Source organism: Felis catus, chromosome A2, assembly GCF_018350175.1.
Source record: "Felis catus isolate Fca126 chromosome A2, F.catus_Fca126_mat1.0, whole genome shotgun sequence".
NCBI lineage: Eukaryota > Metazoa > Chordata > Mammalia > Carnivora > Felidae > Felis > Felis catus.
Genome location: NC_058369.1, coordinates 135,521,622 through 135,545,415, shown reverse-complemented (window position 1 = coordinate 135,545,415; position 23,794 = coordinate 135,521,622). Strand labels below are relative to the sequence as shown.

The 23,794-nt window shown below is 41.8% G+C and overlaps 1 protein-coding gene across 1 annotated transcript in view; it reads left to right on the top strand.

The window, feature by feature from the left end:
* The window catches only part of WNT2 (Wnt family member 2), a 44,801-nt gene that overhangs the window by 7,293 nt on the left and 13,714 nt on the right, over positions 1-23,794 (top strand). Inside the window, 2 exon segments of the mRNA NM_001168699.1 lie at positions 876-1,153; positions 18,377-18,641. Of these exon segments, the coding sequence (NP_001162170.1) occupies positions 876-1,153; positions 18,377-18,641 (543 nt within the window).

Genomic DNA, 23,794 nt, shown 5'->3' with positions numbered 1-23,794 from the left:
TGAAATATGTACCTTTCAGCCTGTAAGGGAGAGTAGCCTGTGCTCTAATAAAGAACAATTCTAAGAAAGCACCCCAAAGGGTTCTTGCCCAAGTCTAATTATAGGCGGTAAATTTGTTTCCTTCCAGAAAAACCAAAGAAAAGCTTTTCACTGTCTTTTACCCAATACCGGTGATTAGTGCAGGTGTTCCAGAAGAAAGTAAATTCACCTTAATAGTTAGACATAGTATGTAACTCAAGGATATTGCATATTGCCTTCAACAATCTCTCAATTACTCGTGAAAGTTGATGCCGAGCCAAAGCTTCCCAGTGTTAACACACAGAGCTGGTTACTGCCTGAATTCTCTTCCCACCTCAGCCCCTAGGTTTCTTTGAATTCAGTATTTCAGTCTGGACCCTTCATCTGACAGGAGTGTCCTCACTAAGGCCTGCAAATTTGGAAGGGTTTTTTCAAGGAGAGCTACAGTAGCGTGAATACCAAACTGTTTTGTGGAATGACAGAAATCGGAGAACTCAGGCTCTATTACAAGTTAAATGAAAGCCTAGAGAGAGCTCCTCTCTTCTAGCACAGGAAGCTAAGGTAAAGCCAGGGGTGGGCAAGGCAGGCTTTTGCTGCATTTCCTTTCATACGCTTAATTTACTCCAAGGTGTTTGTCACACCCATACCTACACTGACAAAAGCTTTTATTATACGGAAGCAATTCATATTCAAAAGTGAGCCCTGGCTCTAGAAGAGAATCCTTCAAGAACACCAGTACCTTCTTGCCCAGGGGTGGACTATGCCAGAGGTAGAGTGAGTGGTAAACAGCCATAGTGTGAAAGTTATTCAGAACTAGCAATTCCAGACCATGTTTAAGAAAAGCATTTCTGTTTCAGGTAGTCGGGAATCTGCCTTTGTTTACGCCGTCTCCTCAGCGGGAGTTGTGTTTGCCATCACCAGGGCCTGTAGCCAAGGAGAATTAAAATCCTGTTCCTGTGATCCAAAGAAGAAGGGAACGGCCAAGGACAGCAAGGGAAATTTCGACTGGGGTGGCTGCAGTGATAACATTGACTATGGGATCAAATTTGCCCGAGCATTTGTGGATGCCAAGGAAAGGAAAGGAAAGGATGCCAGAGCCCTGATGAACCTTCACAACAACAGAGCCGGCAGGAAGGTATGGACAGCAATGGTGCTCATTTTATAGACTGCGTGGCCTTATAAATCACTTAAGCCGAGCTTATCTTAAGCTTTCCTAGAGTTGGTAAAATGCCGTACAGTCCCAACCTCCCACTGCCCCCCACCCCACGCCCCACCACCCAGCTGTATATTCTAAAGAATACCAAGGACTGGGTTGAAATGTCTCCACCCGCACTCCACCTTCCTTCCCACAGCTGAGCTGGAGTCCACCCATTGCATTTCGCATTGTGTAGAGTCCAGTGTCTTATAGCCCCTCTGGATACTCTATCATCTAGACAGAAGATATAATCTATGGGTGAGGATAGTGGTTCATCCCACATACCAATGGGGCACTGAATGCTTGTGTCTGAGGGAATCAAGACCCAGAGCATCTTCTCTCAAACTCATCATGAAAGCAACTCACCAGGCATGGCTTGTTGACTTCTAGATTCAGGGATGTTCTTTTTAGAAACAGACCCAACTCTCATTCATAAAAGCCCCACCTTGTCATTTCCAGGCCTGGATGAGTAAGCAGACCAGGGAAAGGCATACCACAAAGGGATGCTCTGACTCCTTATCCTCTTGTTCTGACTAACTTCCTGTACTATGGGTATCCAGTCATTATTCACCTCCTAACCCCCATTTGTCCGATGAATGAAGAGGCCCTTGGGCGCTCAAGGTCATATGGAGAGTCTGTAGAAAAGTCTATTAGAACTCAGGTTTCAGCTTCTAGCCCAGGGGTACTTTGGCCCAGGATTAAACCATTTCGGAGCCAGTGTTCAGATCTATTGATGTACCATTTCTTTCTGCATGGTGACATGACCAGAATAACTAGAGAATCTGAATGATGCACATTATCTCTTTCTTCGTGTAAGAAACACAAACTGGCTACGTTAATCAAATATTTGGTCAGAACCATTCTAGAATAATTGAATTGCCAATGAGAAGAGATAACCATAATTTGTCTTTTATCAACACAAAATAAAAATGTGCTTGACGTTAATATATAAAGAAAGATCAGCATAAAATTGAAAGGTCCCCAGGAGGGCTTTAATAGAAAAAAGAATTGAAAAGAATGCAGATCTGTTTGGATGAAAACCCTTTTATTAGGCTCATGGAAAGAACAAATCTCATTTAAAGGAAGTTGGAAGGAAAGTCTTGCTTAACACATGGAATGAAATGAGTGTGACCTGAGCTGTTTACAAATAGTACCTTTCTTGAACTTTAAATATCAACATTCCTTATTTTCATGAATGTATGAACTTATAGTGACTACTGCCAAGAATATAGACTATGGTTGTGCAATCCTCCAACTATTGGTAATTACTGTTTGTGCAGTGGTTTAGATTAAAAAATTTTACATTGACCTCTGTTTTGACATTGATACCACATGTATAAGTTATAAAGTGTGGTGTCTTTGATAGGACTGTGCTGCTAATTGTTCAAGCAGGGTGTATACTTAGATCTCTCGAACCGTTTGCGAAGGTAAAGGCATATGGTCATACACTGTAACCAAAAGAATGTTGACTTATCAAAATAAATGTTAATTTTGCTTAATAGGCCATTAGGTTTTGAATGTTTCACCTCCTCAAGACAATAGATCTTAGCTATTAAATTGTAAGCCCTGATTTAACATGACTTTTAATATAAATCACATGATTCTTCACTGTGTAGAGGTGAACAGCTGTCAGGCCTCAGATATTCTCCTGCCTACTCTGCAAAACTTAGGAGGCTACTTTTGATTGGAATAAAAGTGCACACACTGACTTTTTAAAATGTGGCTTTAATTAATGGTGGGTGGGCAGACTTTTTCAAGGAGATGCATGATGTCAGTGAATATGAACTTTAATGAGAGTAAATGTATTGAGATAAACATGCGTCTCTAATTCTCTTCTTGCGGTCATTAGACCCCCAGTCTCTACTCCCCCTTCCTACCAGCAGAAGGTCTGTGGAATCAAAATGAGAACAGGCTGGGCTTGTGTTTGAAGGCAGGCTTCCTGAGCTAAGCCTCCAACTGGCCTGGTTCTAGAAAATCCCAGCCTCTCAGACCAGATAGCAACATCGGTTCCTTTTGTGAGCTTTTCAGTGTTTCCCAGATTGTCCAATATGAACATCTTCTACCTTTTAAAATGTGGGTCGAGGAACCAATACATTTTATTTAAAAGAGAAAACATCTATTCCAAGGTTATGTTTAGCCAACACTACAAAGTGAATTCAACATTGCCATACACAACAGGCCTTCATTTTCCCCTAGTATTTGAACAGCTGAATTCATTTATGATAGCAGCTGGTTAGAGCACCCTCATGTGTCTCTGTACTGTAATATCATTTCAGATCCTCTGTTCTGGGATATCATTTTATTTTAGTCACAGCTTATAACGATGGTTTTTTCCTTCACATTTACTTGAAAATTCATCCCTGGTCAAGTCCAGTTTTCCACCTCTAAGATTATTGTTAAATTCTAAAATGAGAAACTACCTTGTTCAAAACCAACATTCTGTCAAGACAGAAGTTCCAGTTTCTCTCAACAGTCTAAGTCTAAAGATGCCATGCCATGAAAACTTCTAAATTATATTTTGATACACAAATTACAAGAAAAAGTTACTTAGTCAATATCCATCATTTGTTCCCTTTCATAGGCTTGAAAAGAGCTTTTACATTAGTCTACTCTTTAGAAATAGTCATAAATAATCACAACTAGATCACAACTAGATGAAACAATTGCAGCCTCTTTGACTTTTCTAAGAGAACCTGTATCAGAATAATACATGTATCCAATCAAATCCTGCCCTTTAATCACTAGAAATTTGCATGATAAGAATTCCATAAAAATACTTTCCCCCAAAGTTTTCTTACTACAGCGAAAATAAAAAGAATATGGGATTTGAAATCAGATCCACCTTAGCTTTAATCTTGCAATACCACTGGCTTTGCTGACTGAAATTCACTTTTTCTCATATGTAAAGAGTATTCCATGGTGCCACGGAAGACCAGAATAAGGCAAACAGCACAGAACCTTACATGCAGTGGTGCACAGAAGTTCATTCCTTTGTCTTTAGTGAAGTGAAGGTCATCTGTAACATTAGTAATAGAGCCAGACACAAATCCAGTATGAGCCATTATTTAGGATTCAGTCCGATTGCTCCATGAGTCCATAGACTCCTCCTTGGTACAAACATGCTAATAAACAGGCATGTACTATTTTCTAGTTTACAAAATACTATCAAACGTTTTGTAATTGGATCTTCCAAAAACGCTGTAGGAATATAAACAAGCATTATTCCTACTTTTCAGAGGACAAGGTGGGCCTTCGCTGATGCAGTGACTAATGAGAGTCACACAATCATAAGCACAGGGCTTGGGGTACAAACCCAGTTGTGTTCACCCTTATGTCCTTGTGTACCTTCCCATGTTGTCTCTGTTGAGCATTTCTGAGAAAAAGTGTTTCTGTATTTTAAAAAGAGCAGCAGCTGCCCTTGAAGGTGGCATAATGATGATATTCTTCCCTTTGTGTATGTCTTTATGTCATAAGTATTCCAAAATGAATTTGTATTACTTTTTTAACAACAGGGAAAAAGTGGTTTTAAATGCCAAAAACATAACTGCTAGTCATTGTCAGCATGCCTGAAGCAACTTAGCCTTATTTGGTGGATTCAGAAAACTTCAACTAATGGCACTACAGGTCTGAGAGCAGCTAAGTTCTATTGGACTAAGTGTAGTTCAACGGATAATTAAGGAATAACTCTGGGAAAGATGCAGTTTTGAGTACTAAGTCATATGTGGAAAAGAATAAGAGAAAGAAGCTCCTGGCCACAAGAAATGAAGTTTTCGTCAGGGGGCAAGTGAGACAAAGTCACAGGGCAAGCTCGGCAAGTTCCAGGCCGGGGGCATAATAGAAAAATCAGCCAAAGGGCCAGTTAGCCAGAGGAGAGAAAGGTTGTGTCACAAAAGAACTGGGTGTTTGAGCTGGAGATAAAGATTTCCCATGGTTGAGAGAGGGAAAATGCTTTCCAGGATGAAGGAACTATACGGCCAAGAAAGATACTGGAGCAGAAAGAACATCAAAGTTGAGGAATGACAAGAGCTCTAGGGTGGAGTTCATAACTGAGAGTTAATAGGGGCTGAGGCTGCAAATTTGAGTCTGCCAGATCTCAGCCTCCAACCCCATGCAGAGAGATTTGGAGGTCTTGGGAAAGCAACAGGAAGGCATAGGACAATGGGGGAGAAATTAAATATTTAAGTTCCACTTTCATGCATTCTTAATTTGTCTGGAGTCCCCTTTGAAAGAGTGAAAGATTTCAAAGTTCAGATGTTCTGGAATGTGTTTGAATTAATGCCTTAAAAAGCAGATTAGGAAAATTATAAGAAATTCTTACTTCCCGGAGTTTATCCTCAGCCTTAAATATACATCTAAGGGCTGATGTACATACTACACTTCCTGATGTATACTAATAAAAAATTAGGATGTGACAACTGTGTTGATATTTATATTTTTAATGTAATCTTTACATTACTATTGACTATCCATTAGGAGTTCTTAGCTATTGACGGCATCTTGACTGAGGCAGTATGGAAGTTGGGGCTCTGGAATCAGAATATTGGCTGTAATACTTGAGCATGACTTTAGACAGGTTACCCAAAGAGGATTTCCATATAAAATAAAATGTATACACTAGGTTTTAAGCAGGACTAGAAGGCCTTACTCTCCATATTTTGCATATGAAGAGACAAGGCCAAAAGGGTGGCTGCAATTAGCAAATAAAGTGAATTTACTTACTAGCTGAGATCATCTGAAATTCAAACTCAACTCAGCATCCTATATTTTACATGGGAGAAGTTTGGAGGGTAGAGGGATCCAGAGTTTCTAGTTCCATGCCCAGCCCAAACCCGTGCCTCTCAAGGTCAGTGCTGTGTCCTTTCCCCTGAGCTTGGCCCACAAAAGCAGATACTTCTAAGTTCTGCCTACAGGAAACATGTCCAAAGTCAAAAGAAATGGATATTTTCCAAGACATAAACACAGCCTTATAGGCAAGTAAATCTTGGGCCTAATAAAACTTTCAAGATATCACTTCCTGTGATGACCCTTAAGATAAATAATTAATAATTGGTCTGAACCAAGAGAACTGGACATGATTAAAAACAAACCACATTATCAAAAAGTAAGCAATATCAATAGAAAATGATAAAACCAAACTGAATTACAAAGCCAGATTGTTTTAACCTCGTATTCATCTAAACTCTCCTTTAAATAATGTTGAACATCTTTATGAGGCACAAATCCCACTTAAAAGATATTTGTTTTCTAATTAGTCTTAGTTTGTAGAATTAAATGCATTTAAAAAAGGTAGATCAGTTCCATCAACCCCAGCCCTGCCTTCTTGGACCTAAAAATAGTATGTGCTTGATACTATAGATCTTTATAGAGCATATGAATCAAAAACCAGAATTAAAGACCTAAAGCAGAGAATAACTCTTCACAAAATTGCTACAGTTCCATGTAAAGTTCTATTATTCATAGAAATTTTTTTAGACTGGCCTCATTAGTCAATAAGAATTATTATATATATGGTTAGTCAACGGTAATGTTCTTGAATTCCTCAAATATAAATTCCACACCTTATATTTCCTAGCTAAGCCCACCCACAGTTAGTGTTTTTGAAGAATGACAGTGCTCAAGACAGTTAATAAATGATTGCATATGCAAATTAACTGCACAGGTTGCTAATAAATATCCCTTGTTTTCCTGGTCCCAGAGCAGGTATATTTGAAAGATATAAGTTGGTCTGATTTTCACTAACTCTCATCTTAGAGATGTGGACCTGTCAAAAAGACTTAATTGCTAATAAATGTACTTGGCTTTAAGCCAGCATCTGAAAATTAAATGTTTTAATGTGTGTTTCACTCAGGAAAACTGATATAAGACCAGAAATATACTAGTTGCTTTGTGGCATACACCCAACTAAAAAGTGAAGTCCTAACACTTTGAATGCCCCAGTTTAACTAAGTAATTTAGTTAAAACATAGCATAAAGGAGCTAAAATAAATTCTAAATTGAATTTCTAAGGCAAGGTCAATAGTTAAGTTGGCATATATTTCACACAGTATAGGGTTGATTGCCCTTGATAGGAAGAGATATCTTGTAAAGAAGTTGCACAAAGACACCCTGGGGTTACTTGGGCTCCATTTTCAGAAAAGCTGACTTAAGAGACCAAAACTTCATTCTCCTTGGGAGAAGTCTGTCTTTCTAACTGGAAAATAATTCTTTGTAGACTATTGTTAGATATACAAACACTACACGTAAAAACCTTTATAAAACTCACTGAAACGAGAGAACATGAACCCCTAGGGGATGGAGTGGCAAACCCCAGTATGAGAAACACCGGCAGAGTGATTTGGGGCATGGACTTGGTGACAGACACAGTTTGGGTACATCCTAACTCAGCCACACTGCCTGTAGGACCTAGGGCAAGATCCTCAGCTTTGAGGTATCTCAATATCTTCATCTGTAAAGTAAGTGGGGTAAAAATAGTATATACCTTACATGCTTGTGTGGATTAAATAAGACAGTGAATATGAAGTGTTTGTGTAGATTAAGTAAGCAGTGAGTATAAAGTGCTTAGCATGGTTTGACATATGGTAAGACCCTAATGGATGTTCTGCTTCATTATTATGCTCTGACAGTAAGTTGGGCAAATAAATATAAAATAGAATTGTTCTAGCTCACTCAATGCATGTATCACCTTCTTCTATAGCTTAAAAAAATAGGCTTTTGTCTCTTTGGTACAGAATGCTAATATTTAGAAGTTTCTTAAGTTCTAAGAGTAGAAAATAGCCTCTGCGGGGGCACCTGGGTGGCTCAGTCAGTTAAGTGTCTGATTTTGGCTTCAGCTCAGGTCATGATCTCATGGTTCACAAGTTTGAGCCTTGTGTTGGGCTCTGTGCTGACAGCTCAGAGCCTGGAGCCTACTTTGGATTCTGTCTCTCTCTTTTGCTCCTCTTCCGCTCACACTCTGTCTCTGTCTCAAAAATAAACAAACAGTAAAAACAAAAATTAAAAAAAAGAAAATAGCCTCTGCAAACCAAAGGCTTAGACAAATACTCAAAATTAGACATTTAAGGGCCACATAAAGAATCTGCTAAGTAAGATTTTAGCACTGAAGCAATTATGAGCCTATTGAAGATTTTTTGAGAAAAGTTATCTGGTAAGCTAAAAAAATGGTTTCTATGAGGCTAAACACCGAAAGAGTACTGCTGTCCTTAGGAGTCAAATTTATTTTTTTTTTAAGTAGTCATGTCAAATGAGTAAGTATTTCTTCACCGGATGCCACAGAATAAAAATGAGATGGGATTAAGTGAATGGTGAGGGGAGAGGGGTTGATGCAGACCCTGCTGGCCAGTTTGGTGACATGAAAAGCCACGAGGACCATGAGAAGGTGCAAGAGGAGGTAGAGAAGACTGAATCTTGACAGCAACCTTTAAGCAGCAGCCATTAAGAATCGAAGAAGGAAGCACAAGAGATCCTTTAGTCGTCCTTAGGAAAGATTCAAGACAAGAGAAAACAAGACCGGTGCCATGATTCTGTTTTTGGAAGAAGCTTTCACCATCACACACTGGAGAGAGATAGCAAGTCATTGTAACCAGTTCTTTCTAGTGTTCCTTCTTCCTGCTATGAAACAATACTTGCTCAAACAAAAGTAAATGGAGCAGTTAAATATCTATGGAAAATGGGGAAATCCCCCACCCCCCACCCCACAGTCCTCATCTCCTTCCAGATATTTCAGTGCAGACTCAAGGCTGTGGACAGGACATACAGTATCTCACATCTTTCTCCCGAAACCTCAGTAAAATTATAGCAATGGGATCAAAATGGCTTAAATCAACAATAAAGAGAATGATCAAAGAAATGAGAGATCCAAAGAAATTTCTGGAAAGTGGGAAGCAAATGAAGAAGTTGTAACTGATGAAGAAGGTTGGAGAAGCCACAGTATAGGAGAGTAAAAGCAGATGGGAAGGGGGGGGGGAGAAAAAGCAGATGGGGCAATAGCCAAAGTGGGAGCCAAGATGCCCTGAGAAAAATTTGAATACTAATGAGCACAGGAGAGAAGCATGGTACTGAAAATGGGGAGTAACTGAAAAAAACATAGGTGGAATAACAAACTCCATCCCCTCCCTCCACCCATGAGCGCAACTCCTGGAAGTCTGGCTTAACCTCCCAGGCTTTGCAGAGTTAGTCTCCAGCATAACAGCCAGTGTCCTACAGACTCACCAGAAAGCCAACCTCTCTGGCCCACAAACTCCACCCATATAACCAGAATTCCTAAACACCTTTTTATGATGTCATTCTTAAATATGAAAAGACTGTCCGAGGACTACCATATATTTGATTAAATTCAGCAGCATGAAAGAAAAAGATAAAAAATTGCAGGAAAAATGACCTCATGAAGAAAACACAATAATTCAGGGATGAGAAGAGAACTTTTTAAAAGCCTAATTAGTCACCTCATAAATATTTATGAAAACATTAACATCCATAAACTACAAGAATGGATGCTTTGAAAAAGTGACAAATAGAAAATAGGAAAGAATGTGGAAAAGATAGTCAAAGAAACCTCCCCAGAAATTACAATAAGAAGCCCAGGAAAAGATTATGGAGATTCCTCAGAAAACTAACAATAGATCTTCCATATGATCCAGATATTTCATGGCTGGGTATTTATCTGAAGAATATTAGAAGACTAATTTGAACAACTGTCTGCACCCTATGTTCATCACAGCATTATTTACAATAGCCACGATCTAGAAGCAGCCACAGTCACCATCAATGGATGAATGGATAAATAGTATGTGGTATATATACACAGTGGAATACTACTCAGCCATAAAGAATGTAATCCTGCCATTTGTGACAACACAGATAGATCTTGAGGGTATTATACTAAGTGAAATCAGACTGAGAAAGACAAATATCATACAGATTTCATTCTTATGTAGAATCTAAAAAAAACAAAATGAACCAGCAAAACAATACAAAACAAACTCATAGATTGAGAACAGATTGTTGGTTACCTGAGGGGAAGGGGGGTTGAGCAGTGGGTGAAATGGGTGAAGGGGGTCAACTATAGAATGGGTGGTAACTAGACTTTTGGTGGTGATCACTTTATAATGTATACAGATGTCAAATTATGTACATCTGGAACTTGTATAATGTTATATACCAATTTTGCCTCAAAAAAAATAAAATAAAATAAGAAAAAGAAAAAAGAAGCCCAAAAGACAAATGGAGTTTAAGGGAATCCATAAAGAATACCCATCATTCCCACTTGAATTTGGAACCAATTGAAAAATGGATCAGGAAGGTGGATAGATAGAATAAAAATGTCTGTTGCTCTACTGAAAAAAAAGCTGCACTAGGGGATGTAGCTTTAAAGCTTAGAAATACTTCCTAGCACTCCACCCCTGAAATGGACAGACTTACTCACCCTGTCACAGGCTGCCCGCTGGAGCCCCTGCAGGGATCCCCTTGCTGGAGGGCAGGAACTGATCATAACTCATCTTCTCCACAGGCTGGCAGATACCCAATTAGCAGCAACTCAGGCACACAAGCCCTGTCCTTCCTCTAAACCCACCAAATGGACAAGTTACTACTCCCTTGGAGAGAAATCAGTAAGGGAATGGAGAGAGCCAGGAGTGTTGCTTTAATGGAATTTCTTTCTCAAGAAGCCAGAAAGTATTAGAAATATAAGAGAGAAAATATAAGGCATAACAGATTAACTCAGAAAGCTCAGCAGCTGACTAATTAGAATGTCATAAAGAAACTCAAAAGATTTGAGGGGAGGAAAATATTAAGAGAAAGTCTCAATGCTGAAGGACATGAGTTTCCAGAGTGAAAAGGCCCACTAAGAGCTGAGCAGGATTAATTTTTTTTCAAATCCTAAATACCATGGTGATATTTCAGAACAGAAAGTATCTGGAGACTTCCATGTAGAAAAAAATACGAAGTGAAATGAAAACAAAAGTCACTTGCCAAAGAATCAGCCAGACATCAGACTTCCCATCTGTACCACTAGATGCCAGAGCCCGTGGAGCAATACTTTCACAGTTTTGAGGGAAAATTATTTTCAATCCAGAATTCTATACCCAGCCAAACTCTTAGTCTAGTAAGAAAGCTGAATAAAGACGCTTTAGACACACAAGAGTTCAGACAACATATCCCCCATGCACCCTGAAGGAGTTACTCAAGAAGTTGCTGCAAAGAGAAGGAATAAACCAAAAGAGAGTGAATGTGGCATCAGCAAGGTAGTGCGTGCAGACTGGGAAGGCATGATGTTGGGTCTCAGCTGTGTAACCAGTCCAGGTTGGAAGATGATGGAAGATTGCAAAGATCCCAGGAAATGAGAGAAGTGGTAGGAAAGATGGAAGGACTGTGAGAGTGCAAAACAAATGAAATTGGTAGCAAGTAAAATGGGAAAACCACAAACTTCACCCCAGTAACATTCTTTGGCACAGAGGCTGTGATACTGGACTAGACATTATGACCTGCTGTGCTGGCATGGTCCTTGGATGCGTGGTCAACAGTATCACCTAAATGTTGGCTGTTTTCAATTTTTAGAATCAACGTCTAGACACATTGTGGGAGACAAGCAGAGTCACAGAACAGGACTTTACTGCTCTCATCTTTGTCCCTGTAAAAGGACGGGCAATGCTGATGGAGACTGGGAAGCAGAAGGGGAGGAGGGAAGAGGGACTGCACTATCCTCAGATGAGACAGCACCTTTTGGAACAAGAACAGGTGTAAGTTTGCTCCTTGAAGTTGCCTAGATCACCAGAACTGCGATACAACCATGTTGAGAGGTGAGGTGAGGAAGTGAGGACTAGGTTAAATTCCCAACCACTGTAAGAAGTCTCTTAGGAAATATACCATGTTAGTCAGTAGGTTCACAGTCACACACGGGGCTGCCACATTCAGTTGTGCCAACACTGCACTGCGCCCCTCCAGAGGGCTCTGTTCACCTCGTGGTTACTGTAGTAGATTTGTTTAGTTATTATGACAATTTTCTGGCAGATGTCTATCAAATGTCTTGAAGATGGGATGCCTGTTTTGATTTCTCCCTAAGTCAGGGGTCTGTTCACAGAGAACTGTTTGTATAAGCATTTAGGTAACCACCAGAAGGCTAAGCACAGAATTCATTTCGAATGACCATCTCTAGGATTGTGCTGGGCTGTCAGAAAAAGTGGGAGTGAGGAGAAGGGTACAACAGAAGGTTTCTGCTGCTTTACCCCCTGATCTTTCCTGGACTATCTGATATTTTTAAATCATGTGCCCATATTTCTTTAATTAAAAATTCTGAAAGTATAATTTAAAAGCAAACAAACACAAAAAGCCCAGATGGTCTGACAGCCCCTGGGATGTCTCCAGGTCCCCTGCTTTGCCTACTCCCTCCTTTACCACACAGGTAAGTCTGCAGCTGCTCTCCTCCTGAGGGCCCTGTGGGGAGCCCACCAGCTCCTCCCCCCTCACCTCACCAGCATGTCCCCTCAGGCAGGCTCCTCCACTGCCGCATGGTCCTCTAAAAGCACTTGGCTTTTACTCCACCCCCATCTTTGATTCCCTCCAAAATAGCATGAGCACAAATTGTTTCCTGGGGCCATTTCTTCCCGGAGACTAGAATGCTTTGGAGACAGGTTAGGACACAAATCCTAATTCAATAGTCAGCTCTACCTGTTCCTAGAAATATAATGCGGCTCTCTGCCACCGGAGTGTCTCACCTGCTCCGGCCCTCGGTGGGCCCCGGGACGCTGGGGCAGTGCTGCTTCTTCCCTCCTCCAGGACATTCCTGGCTTGGACGTGATTTGGGATTCACAGTTCTCCACCATGGCCTCACATTAGAAGCACCTGAGACCATTGTAACCTCGAGGCAGGGGCCCACCCCCCGCCTAGGTTCTGTTTTATTCTGCCCAGGGAGGGGCCAGTCTGGGCTCTGGAAGCCATCCCCAGGTGATTTTAATGCCTAGCCACAATGAGAAGCGCTGCTCTGCTCTCTCCAGATGCCAGGGAGCAATCCCCAGATTCCTGTTGTTTTACTCTGCAGACTTCAGTACAGAGCTTGACCCCCCTTTTTTTTAAGTTAAAGTATAATTAACACACAATGTTATATCAGTTTCAAGTGTACAACATATTGATGCAACAATTCTATACATTACTCAATGCTCACTGTTAGTGTGGTCAGCACCTGTCACCATACAACGTTATTACGATATTATCGATTATACTCCCCATGCTATACTTTTCACTTCCATGACTTATAACTGGAAGTTTGTACCTCTTAACCCCCTTTACCTATCAAAGAGTTTGACTCTGTTTTTCCCTCTCTTTCCAGACCATGCAACCCCTCAGACTGCAGCCAGATTGTAAAAGAACATGTGTTCCCTTCTTTCTCTGTGTATGCATCCGTATGCAGGCCTTTAAAAAGTGGATCATACCACATATGCAATTATTTCTGCAATTTATTTTTGTCACTTGGCTTCCTTTCATTCTGTAATACTGATCTGCCTCATTATTCAAAGACCACATAATATTCCATTATTAAGCATATACCATAATTTGCTTAACCATTTTCCTGTTGACGTCATTTGGGCTTTTTTCCTAATATTTTGCTATTGCTGAGTATGCTGCAATGAACATCCATATGGGTATGTATCCTTTAAAGTTTGCGCAAATATTTTCAGAGTGGAATCACGGAGGTCAAAGGATACATAAATTTAAAATTTTGACAGGTGTTGCAAAAATGCTTTCCATTTATGAATTTACTCTTCCACCAACAGTTTGTTAAGGCATTTCCTCCTGGAACTCTTACGAATACCAAATATTACCAAGTTTTGTACTATTTGTTAATCTGATGGGCAAAAAAAGTATTGCCTTCTTTTAGTTTGCATTTCTCTGATACTGGTGAAGTTGAACATCATATGTATTTTTCTTGGGACTTTCTATTTTTTCTGTAGATTGCCTGTCAAATAGATTTTTGATGACTATTAGTTTGGAAGATGCAATATAATACCTCCTACTTAATCTCTCTACCTCCTTTTTCTCCATTATGCAGATAATCTTATCTAGCCAATTCTTATTCAAAAGAATGGAGGGAAACAGTAAGCATAATGCAGTATTTGAGAAAAGAACAATGCAAGTTATATAGGATTTTAAATGTTTTTAGAAAGAGTGCAAATCTGGGAATGAGACATTGACTCACCCCCTAGTTCTGCCTCTGTCTATCTGGGTAACTCTGGGGATTTTACTTTCCTCAATGAGCCCTGGTTTTCATAATTACAGAATGGGAATAATAACCTATTTTGCCTAATTGTGGTAATTAAGTAAGATAATGTGTGTGAACCACCTGTCACAGATCCTGGCCTATAAACAGTAGAGGAATAAGTGGCTATTGTTACAGTGTTCTTATAACAACATTTGATTATGGGAATTCTTTTAAACTAGGAAGTTCCTGAACTCACTGAGTTTCTCAGTCCCATTCCTTATTCTTACATCAGCTACTCTATAAATCAGGCCACCTAGGCTTAGCTCCCCTTCCCTCTGCCTCTCTGATTGAGCAGAGTGTTGTCCTCTTCAAAGTTAAGAGTTTGAATTTCAAGTCTGCAAACCCAGAGGTGGAGGTGGCCCCGAACTGTGACTGAGCCCTGAACAGGCTGTGTGTTAAGAGTGGGGCCTATGGGGCGCCTGGGTGGCACAGTCGGTTAAGCGTCCGACTTCAGCCAGGTCACGATCTTGCGGTCCGTGAGTTCGAGCCCCGCGTCGGGCTCTGGGCTGATGGCTCGGAGCCTGGAGCCTGTTTCCGATTCTGTGTCTCCCTCTCTCTCTGCCCCTCCCCCGTTCATGCTCTGTCTGTCTCTGTCCCAAAAATAAATTAAAAAAAAAAAAAAAAAAAGAGTGGGGCCTGGAGGTGTAAGCAAACCCAGCATCAGAGAAGGTCTCACTTCCCCCCAAGGTTAACTGTCAGATGGAGCCTGTGATTCATACACAGTCAAGAACTGACCATGGTTCCAGTTGAAATACTTTCAGTTGTAAGCAACAGCCCCTGGGGGCACAAACTTAATATCTTGGATCACAAGAAGGACAGAGACAGGGCAGGACCAAGGTGGGTTCATTAAAGCCGCTCAGCGACATCCTCCACACCCAGTTCTTCCCACCGTCTTTCAATACCACCACCACCAGCTTGTTGCTGGTCGTGTTTTGGCTGCATCGTGTCTCAAAGGGACTGCTGCAGAAAACTGCATCTGGAGACAGAGAAAAGCACCTTCTCCTCCTGTGTCTCTTTTAAAGAGTAAAGAAATCTTTCTCACAAGTCTGCCTACAGATTCCTCCTAACATCATACTGGCCCAAACTGAATCAGTAACAGCACAATGAAATTACTATTACTGATTTGGGCCGCTCTGGGTCAGAGAGAGGCCTGGCCGGTTCTGAAGCACGTGGCTGCCCAACACTTGAACAAAACTTATGATGGAAGAGGGGAATGTCTATTGCACATGATGATGATGATCAACAGGGTGTACCACTGCTGTGTGTATTTTTAAGGATTCATAAGATGTGTAAAATCCAACTTTCAATTAATATGAAATGCTTCAGTTAATCATCTAAAATAACAACTTCAAAGTTTGTAACCTGGAAGTTTATCAGTACAAAGGAAGGGCAGTAATAGTTCCTGTCATTTTTGAGCTAAGAGTGTTATTTATGAGTAAATAACACAGTTTTAAAAGGAATAAGCTTTGAAGAATGAATATTCAATTCCCAAGCACTTGGCACGGAGTATTATATGGCACTACTGAGATAGTGGGTCTCACGCTTGGACAGGTGAGACCCAAATGGGGCAGTCAGGGGCCAAGGTGACCCTTGTAGGGTTGTGTCTGTGGTGGAGGCCTGCTGTCCAGGTCACCCAGTGAACCACATACCAAATACCTGGAATATAGATATGGGGGTAGGGAGGCACATGGTGGGAGTGTAGTTCCAGAAAAGGAGTTCATTCTATGACATCCCTTAAATACCCCCGGATCCCTGTGACCCAGAGGGCCAAACTGATGACACTCCCCCTGCTCACTTCTCTGTCTTTGCCCTTCAAGGCCAGCTCATGCTGAAGAGGACAGGTTTCAAATGTTAACAGGGCACGTTCCACCATCAGGGGCAAAGCGGGAAACATAGGATGCTGAGGACCCAACTGGGAAGGGTGTGAGTGAAGTCACAACCATAGAGCCACCATGATGTCTTGGCTCCTTCAGCTCTAGAATGCTTTTTTGGGGCTGACTTTCTTGAATGAAGAACCTTTCTGCACACGTGGTTAGAAAAGAAACAATCTGTGAGAGGCAAAACCAGGTTGGGCAAAGTTACCCAGGTGAGACCCTGGAGAGGCAGCCTGGAATGCTGTTGTCTGCATGTGTGTTTGGGGTGGGGAAGGGTCAGCAAGTGTACTGCAGGGAGCTCCCCCTGGGATGTGTGCTGGAGCCACCAACTCACATCCCACACCCAGACCGATTATACTGGAATCTCGGGAAGTAGGCAGGGCAGGACTGAAACTACCACATCCAAGTTCTTGGACATATTTCTCTCAGTGTGTTACCCTTAGAATTTTGTTCCTAGTACCACCTTGGATAATGTCACCAAGGGGGTTCACTGCCCCCTCTGCCTATGCCTTCCACCCCGAGATGCTGTCTTGGGGATGCAAATAAGAGAGGATGGGAGCCCTCAGTTGGCTGGTTTCTCCCTCTCTGCTCCAAGACTGAGCCAAGGACCAACCACATGGTTTTAGTGAGACCTCTAAGGCTGGCCACCCACACTGCCCTTCTGTGTATCACGTTGTTTTGGGTATCTGATGGGGGAAGCCCCTACTCATCAGTCATGATCTCCTATGAGCAACAAAATGCTCTCTCAATATAATAATAATTTGGAAAAGTGATTGATTGAACAAGAGATTAGTTCTGTAAGGGGGGGAATGACAATGGTTAAAGTAGTGAATCATAAGAAAAAGGGAACACAGGAAGGTTTTTAGTCAGAAAACATACTCTGAGAAAATATTTTGGGGAAATCCATTCATTTGTACATCCAGAGTCTGGGTTTGCACCTGCCATTCCACACCCAGGCCCAGCAATGTGGGCCAGTCATCTTACTTCCCTGATCCCTAGTTTCCTCACTTGTGAAATGGGAACAGTGGTAGCTCAGGATGGCTCTGAGGACCATGGGTGCTCATGACCTTCTTCACTCAGCCGAGCCAAGGAGAGATGTGCCAGGGCCACCTAACACTCACAAAATTGCGTTGGGGCTGGCACAGGTCTGCTGGCTAATCCCAAGACCAAAACAGAAATGTCCCTGGGTGGTTCCAGGGTCCACCAGAGCCCTTCCCTGTCCACAGGCTTACAGCCTATTCATGGAGGCCATCCAGGCCATCCAAGCCAGCTGAGACAGGCTTGTCCCATGTGCCTTTGTTTCCCTTCTACAAAAACAAACAAACAAACAAACAAAACAGAGTAAGCTCAGCCCTGTCATCTAAGCTGAATACTTTGGCCGGACCTGAGTGACACTCTCCCAAATTTAATGGCATTCTCAGGGCCACTGGCTGGATTTCCAGTGTACCCTGGCTCTGTCCTATACCAGCTGTGGAACTTTGGGCAGGTGCTTTGATGTCCCTCATATTTGCTCTTCCATCATCTGCAAAATAAATATGGTAGCATGGGATTGTGTGAAGGTTCAGGTCACTGAGATAGAGTGGAGAAAGCATTAGTGCAATGCCTGGAACATGGATAGGACCCTGCAAATGGTAACAGTCACTACTATTGGCTTACTGAAAGAAGCAGGCTTAGCAATTACTGAGTAGTACAATATATTTTTAATATAATAAAGCCATATTTATTTAGAAAAGAACTCTAATTCATTCTCTCGCTTGTCAAACTGGCCCTGTACCCTATAAAATTCAAATTGGTGAGGTTCTTGTTATACCAATAGCCAAATAGGGTTCACAGTCAGGCAAGCCCCCTGCCCCGATTCTCCCCAGTACCCCACCTACCGTAGTCAGGGGGTGTGGCTGAAGTGACCACCATCTCCCAGTCCTGAGCCCCAGGATCCTGTGTCATCAGAGTCACTTCTGCATTGCTCCGAGGTAAGGAGTTTGTAGCTTGTGTCAGGAGCTTGAGTCCGCCTGCACTGAACTTGCCCATCTCTTCCGGCAGGCGGTAAAGCGGTTCTTGAAACAAGAATGCAAGTGTCACGGAGTGAGTGGCTCGTGTACTCTGAGGACGTGCTGGCTGGCCATGGCTGACTTCAGAAAAACGGGCGATTACCTCTGGAGGAAGTACAACGGGGCCATCCAGGTCGTCATGAACCAGGATGGCACTGGTTTCACTGTGGCTAACAAGAGGTTTAAGAAGCCAACAAAAAATGACCTCGTGTATTTTGAGAATTCTCCAGACTATTGTATCAGGGACCGAGATGCAGGTAAGTTCAATGCACATTATTCACGGTACCTAATTCTTTCACAATCAATACTCCACAATTTAAATGCAGTTCTGTATTTCAGCCTGACAGTTCTGTAAGTGCAGCTTGATGCCTTCAGATTCAAAGTTCGTGTTCTTATAAGTCATATTTAAAGTGCACAGAGAGCTTTCCTAAGCAGCTGGAGAAATGGGTTGATAATGTGCAGGTTCTGGAGGAATGTGAACCCAAGAAAGTACATGGCAAAGAGTGAAAATATGTAGATTAGCGAGATTCTTCGGCCTTGACAAAACTCTAACTGGTCGACTAACGACCCTGTACAGCAACCCAGCATCTTTCCTGTGATCTGGGAGCCAAGAAGAGTAGAGCTATGTAAGGTACCTTCCCCCTCACAAATACCACCTCTGTAACTCTGGAAGAGGGGTCCAGGGCTTTAAAGTTAGCCCGCTTTGGGGGCACCTGGGTGGCTCAGTCGGTTGATCATCTAACTCTTGATTTTGGCTCAGCCCATGATCTCACGGTCGTGAGATCGAGCCTCGCTTTGAGCTCCACACTGGGTACAAGCCTGCTTAAGATTCTCTCTCCTTTCCCTCTGCCCCTCCACTGCTTGCACTCACATGCTTGAGATCTCTCTCTCTCTGAAAAAAAAAAATTAAATACATTAAATAAAGTTAGCCTGTTTTGAAATCTGCCATACTTCTCACTCTCTCGCTCTTTCCAATATGCTGAGAAGTTGCCAAATACTAGAAAGCAAAAATTCATCCCACTGGCCTGGCTGTCAGTGGACAGTGGAAGAGAGCTGTGTAAGAGGCATTTTATTCATTTAAGCCACACCCTTCCCTTGCAGAGGGCACCTTCTCTGTCTTGAACTCATTCAAAGAGCAGCTCCGTCGAACTCAACATAGCTGTTCCCACCATTGTGGTTTTATGCGCCTGCTGGTCTCTGCCTTTCACTTCTCCTGGGCAACACTGAGCTCCAGGCTTAGAACAGTCTTTGCAAAGACTCTGATACAAAATAAGAATGAGTACAAGTCTCAGTGGATAGGAGGAGATAGAAGCCCACAGCCAACTCTGGCTCAAGCCAAATTCTCAGACTTAGTAGAAAGCAAGGGAATTCATTATCAGGAAAAACATCCTTGAATTTAAATTCTGAGTTTTTGAATCCAAAGCAATTGCAAAGGAACCAGTAAAACAGTGTAGATGGCAGCCAGCTCCTAACAGTAGAGTGACCAAGAGGCACAATTACCAGGGAATGTCACAGGAAGTACAGAACTTCTCCTTTGTCCCTGAGTGGCTGAATTTCTTCCTGGTTTGATGAGCACGTTCTTTACAGCATTTGGGCGGGTTTGTACATGCAGCCTATGGATTAACAAGTACCTAGCGCAAGGACCAGATGCTGTGCCCTGCTGCATTCCTGACATGCTTTGGGACCTCTAACAAGTCAGTCTACCTGTCAGGCTAAAGTTTCAGCCAAATCATCACAAAACCTATACTTTGATACTGGATTGTCCCAGAGGTCTGCCTCTCCTCTGCCAGTAACTAGCTGTTTAACCTCAGGCTCCTCGGACAGGACATGGGGATGATGACATCTTGATCACTTTAGGAATTACAATGGATTGACTCCCGTGTGCCAGGTACTGGGCTAAGATCATTGCACACATGGTCTTGTTTAATCCTTAGAGCCGCCCTATGACATCAGTGCATTGGAACCAGTTACTGAGAAAAAAAAAAAAAAGAGGGTGTCTCCTGGTTGATCAACACTAACCAAGAACCAAATTCACATCTTAGCTTTTGAAATCAGATAAGCAGCCTTGAATATGATTGTCCCAATTGTACTGATGAGAAAAGTGAATGACTAGCTCAAGATCTCACTGGTCTTGGAGGGGATGGATGTCTGGCTGTCTGACCCCATGGCCTGTACACCTGACCCTGACATCACAACTTGTCACTAACTATCTCTATAAAGGTGCTACAAAGCAGAACCCTCATTTCAAATGTATGAAGGCCTGCTTCCCCAAGAAATCTTTTCTGGGTTTTTGGATTGAAGTAGTTTGCACAGTGAAGCAAACGGTTTATTATGCTTGATGACCACTTAACTGTCTCATGCATATTATGAAATAAAGACCTTACTTTGTCTTCCCCACAGAGGAGATTCCGAATCTATTCCCTGATGCCTCTGCAGGATACTGTTATTCTTCCACACTTTGCTTTTTCTGCTCCCAGTATTAGAACACTATTGTTTCTTGATCCTAAAATAGCAAACTCATCTATAGTACCTGCCATTCACTAGCACTTGACCTGCATTCTATCATTGATTCTCACAAAGAATCTACAAGTGGGTATGTTATTACCCCATTTTATAGGAGAAAAAACTGAAGCTCTGACAGGTTATGGAATTTGCTCAAAAACTCTTGGTTGGTCAAGAAGCAGAGCAGGGGCTTGAATCAGAGTCTATCCATCCTTTTAACCATTTCACTCTGCCTCCAGATGCATCAGCCACAAGGCAGCCCATGGCAGGTGCTGACTTTCTAAGGGAAGTTTTATAATTTACTCACTCTCAATTTATTTCTATTCTATTTCAGGCTCATTTGAGCTTATCTCATTTTTATCTTAAAAAGTTGTGAATTTGGTTCTTGTTGGTGTTGATTAACCAGGAGTCACCCTAGTTGTTGTTGTTGTTGTTGTTGTTGTTGTTGTTGTTGTTGTTGTTGTTCTTCTTCTTCTTCTTCTTCTTCTTCTTCTTCTTCTTCTTCTTCTTCTTCTTCTTCTTCTTCTTTTTAAGTAGCCAGTTTCAATGTATCAGATTGGATCAGATTTCCATTAAGATCCCTAGATTTGGGGCATCTGGGTGGCTCAGTCAGTTAAGTGTCCAACTCTTGGTTTGGGTTCAGGTCATGATCTCCCAGTTGGTGAGATCAAGCCCTGCATTGGGCTCTGTGCTGACAGCATGAAGCCTCCTTGGGATTCTGTCTCTCCCTCTCTCTCTGCCCCTCCCCCACATGCATTCTCTCTCTCTCTCTCTCTCTCTCTCTCTCTCTCTCTCTCTCAAAATATATAAAATAAACTTCAAAAAAGCTTTCGAATATTCTTTCCTTTGAAAAAAGAAAGATTCCTTGAGCTATACTTGATGCCCTTTTATAACTGAACCTAAGAAAATGCCAAAGTTATCCATATAAACTTTGCCATATTTCTTTTTAATTCTGTTGACCATCAGGTGGCTGTTTTAATAAAAAGACCATTCTGGTGTTGGCCATCACGTAGACAAAAGTTCTGACTGAAAGAGTATAGTTTTCATTGTTCATACTTGAATTCACATATGAATAGCCACCTGTATGAGATGCAGATTTTCCCTGAGAAAATCTGCTTCAACTCACGCAGCTGCTGGGAGTCTTGTCCTTGCCTGTGTAACCTATGGCTTTCTAAAAATTAAGCTTTATCCTGGCCATTTTCTCCTAGAAACTCACATAGTATACACTCTAGAAAATCAGTCAAAATAGTTGTCAAAGTGTGTGGTTCAGAATCGTTCTGGAACAGCCTCTAACCTCTGCCCACAGAGGCAGGGAGATGTGATAGAGCTGAGACCTACTAGAAGGGGGAGATTCCTGCCTGTACCTCACAGTGGCATTCCTTCTCTGAGCTGTGCTCCCTTGTCTTGAAAGGAAGGTGTTGGGGGTTACAGGGCTAACATCCTGTCAGCCTATATTAAAGAAGCCCCCAGAATGTGCCACATTGCTGAGTGAGCACATCACTAAGGGACTCTCTTCCCTTCGCTAGAATCATTCCACCTAAGAAAGAGCCTGTTTTCTGGTAAATGGAACTCCCACATGTTTGAAATGGGTTTCCTTTACATGTATGCAGGCTCTCAAATACATCAGAATTTGCAGTAAAATTTAAAGCAAATAATTTTTTTCATTTCTCTGTTAAGATTAGCATTAACCTTTCCCTAGATTACATCTCATACCACTCAGTCTGCTTTGTTGTAGCCATATTGTTTTATTTTGCTTTTTTAAAATATCATACACATTTAATATTTAACTTATTGGGCACCTTCCACTTCTCAGCACTGGAAAACCCATGGTGGTGAGCACATTGAATATTGCCAAGTAATAGATGCCTGTAACTGACTGACTTCACTCCTGCCAACCAGCGCCTGCTTCCTGTTCAGATCAACTCATGTGACTGACATGAGCCACTTCTTCTGTCAGTTTGGTTTTGTGGAATGGATGAAGTCTATAGGCACTATTTTCCAAAGTGAGGGTCTCTTCAGAAAACTATTAAATCGGAATCTCAGGGGACTGCTGCTGAGATTCTATATGCATTTCAAATTAAGCACATTAAAATGGGAAGTCCATGTTTTAGGCGGTCCATGGTTCCTTATTTTTTCATAAGTATGAGGTAAGAAGAAATCCCGGGAGACATTATATTCTTTGGAATACCTACTCTCTTACAAAGGAAAAAAATTCCTTATTTAAGGAGCTCTAGATAAGTGTCACACAAAAATATCTCTGGCCTGGGCTTGCCCAGTACAAGAGGGTGTTTGTTCTTCCACATGGAGGCCCTGCATTTTCAGGAAACTTCTTTCACTGTGAGTAAGCACATTAAAATGATTTCAGCCATCTAAGCTTTCATAGAAATTAGGTGGACAGAAATGATCAAGTAGGCCCTTTAGTGAAGTCCTAAAAGAATGATACCAAGCCTAGTGAATTTCGATAAGAAATGCAGAAGGTGAGTCAAGACCCCGGGGTACTCCTGGGTGAGGACAGACCCAGACCCCAGGGGGAGAAGGGTGATGGGAACATGAGTTCCTATGAGAGTCAGGCCTATGCTACACACCTTCTGGGCATTTTCTCTGAATCTTCAGAGCAGTTACCCCAATTTATGGAGAAGGGAATGAAGGCTCAGAAAAGCTACTTAACTTGCCCAAGACTGTGTGAACTGTAAGCAGTAAAGAAAACAAAATAAATAAAAATCAAAAGTCCATACTTTTCTCATTATATCTACACTTTACCTCCTGAAATTTGGGGAAGAGACGTAGCAGAGAAGGGAGACCTGTGTACTAAAGAGGCAGTGTAAGGAAACCTAATGGGACAAGGGGCCACTGTAGAGAGGTAGACAGGGGTCAGACTGAAGCTTCCCTTGTGTTTGGCTCAGGTTGC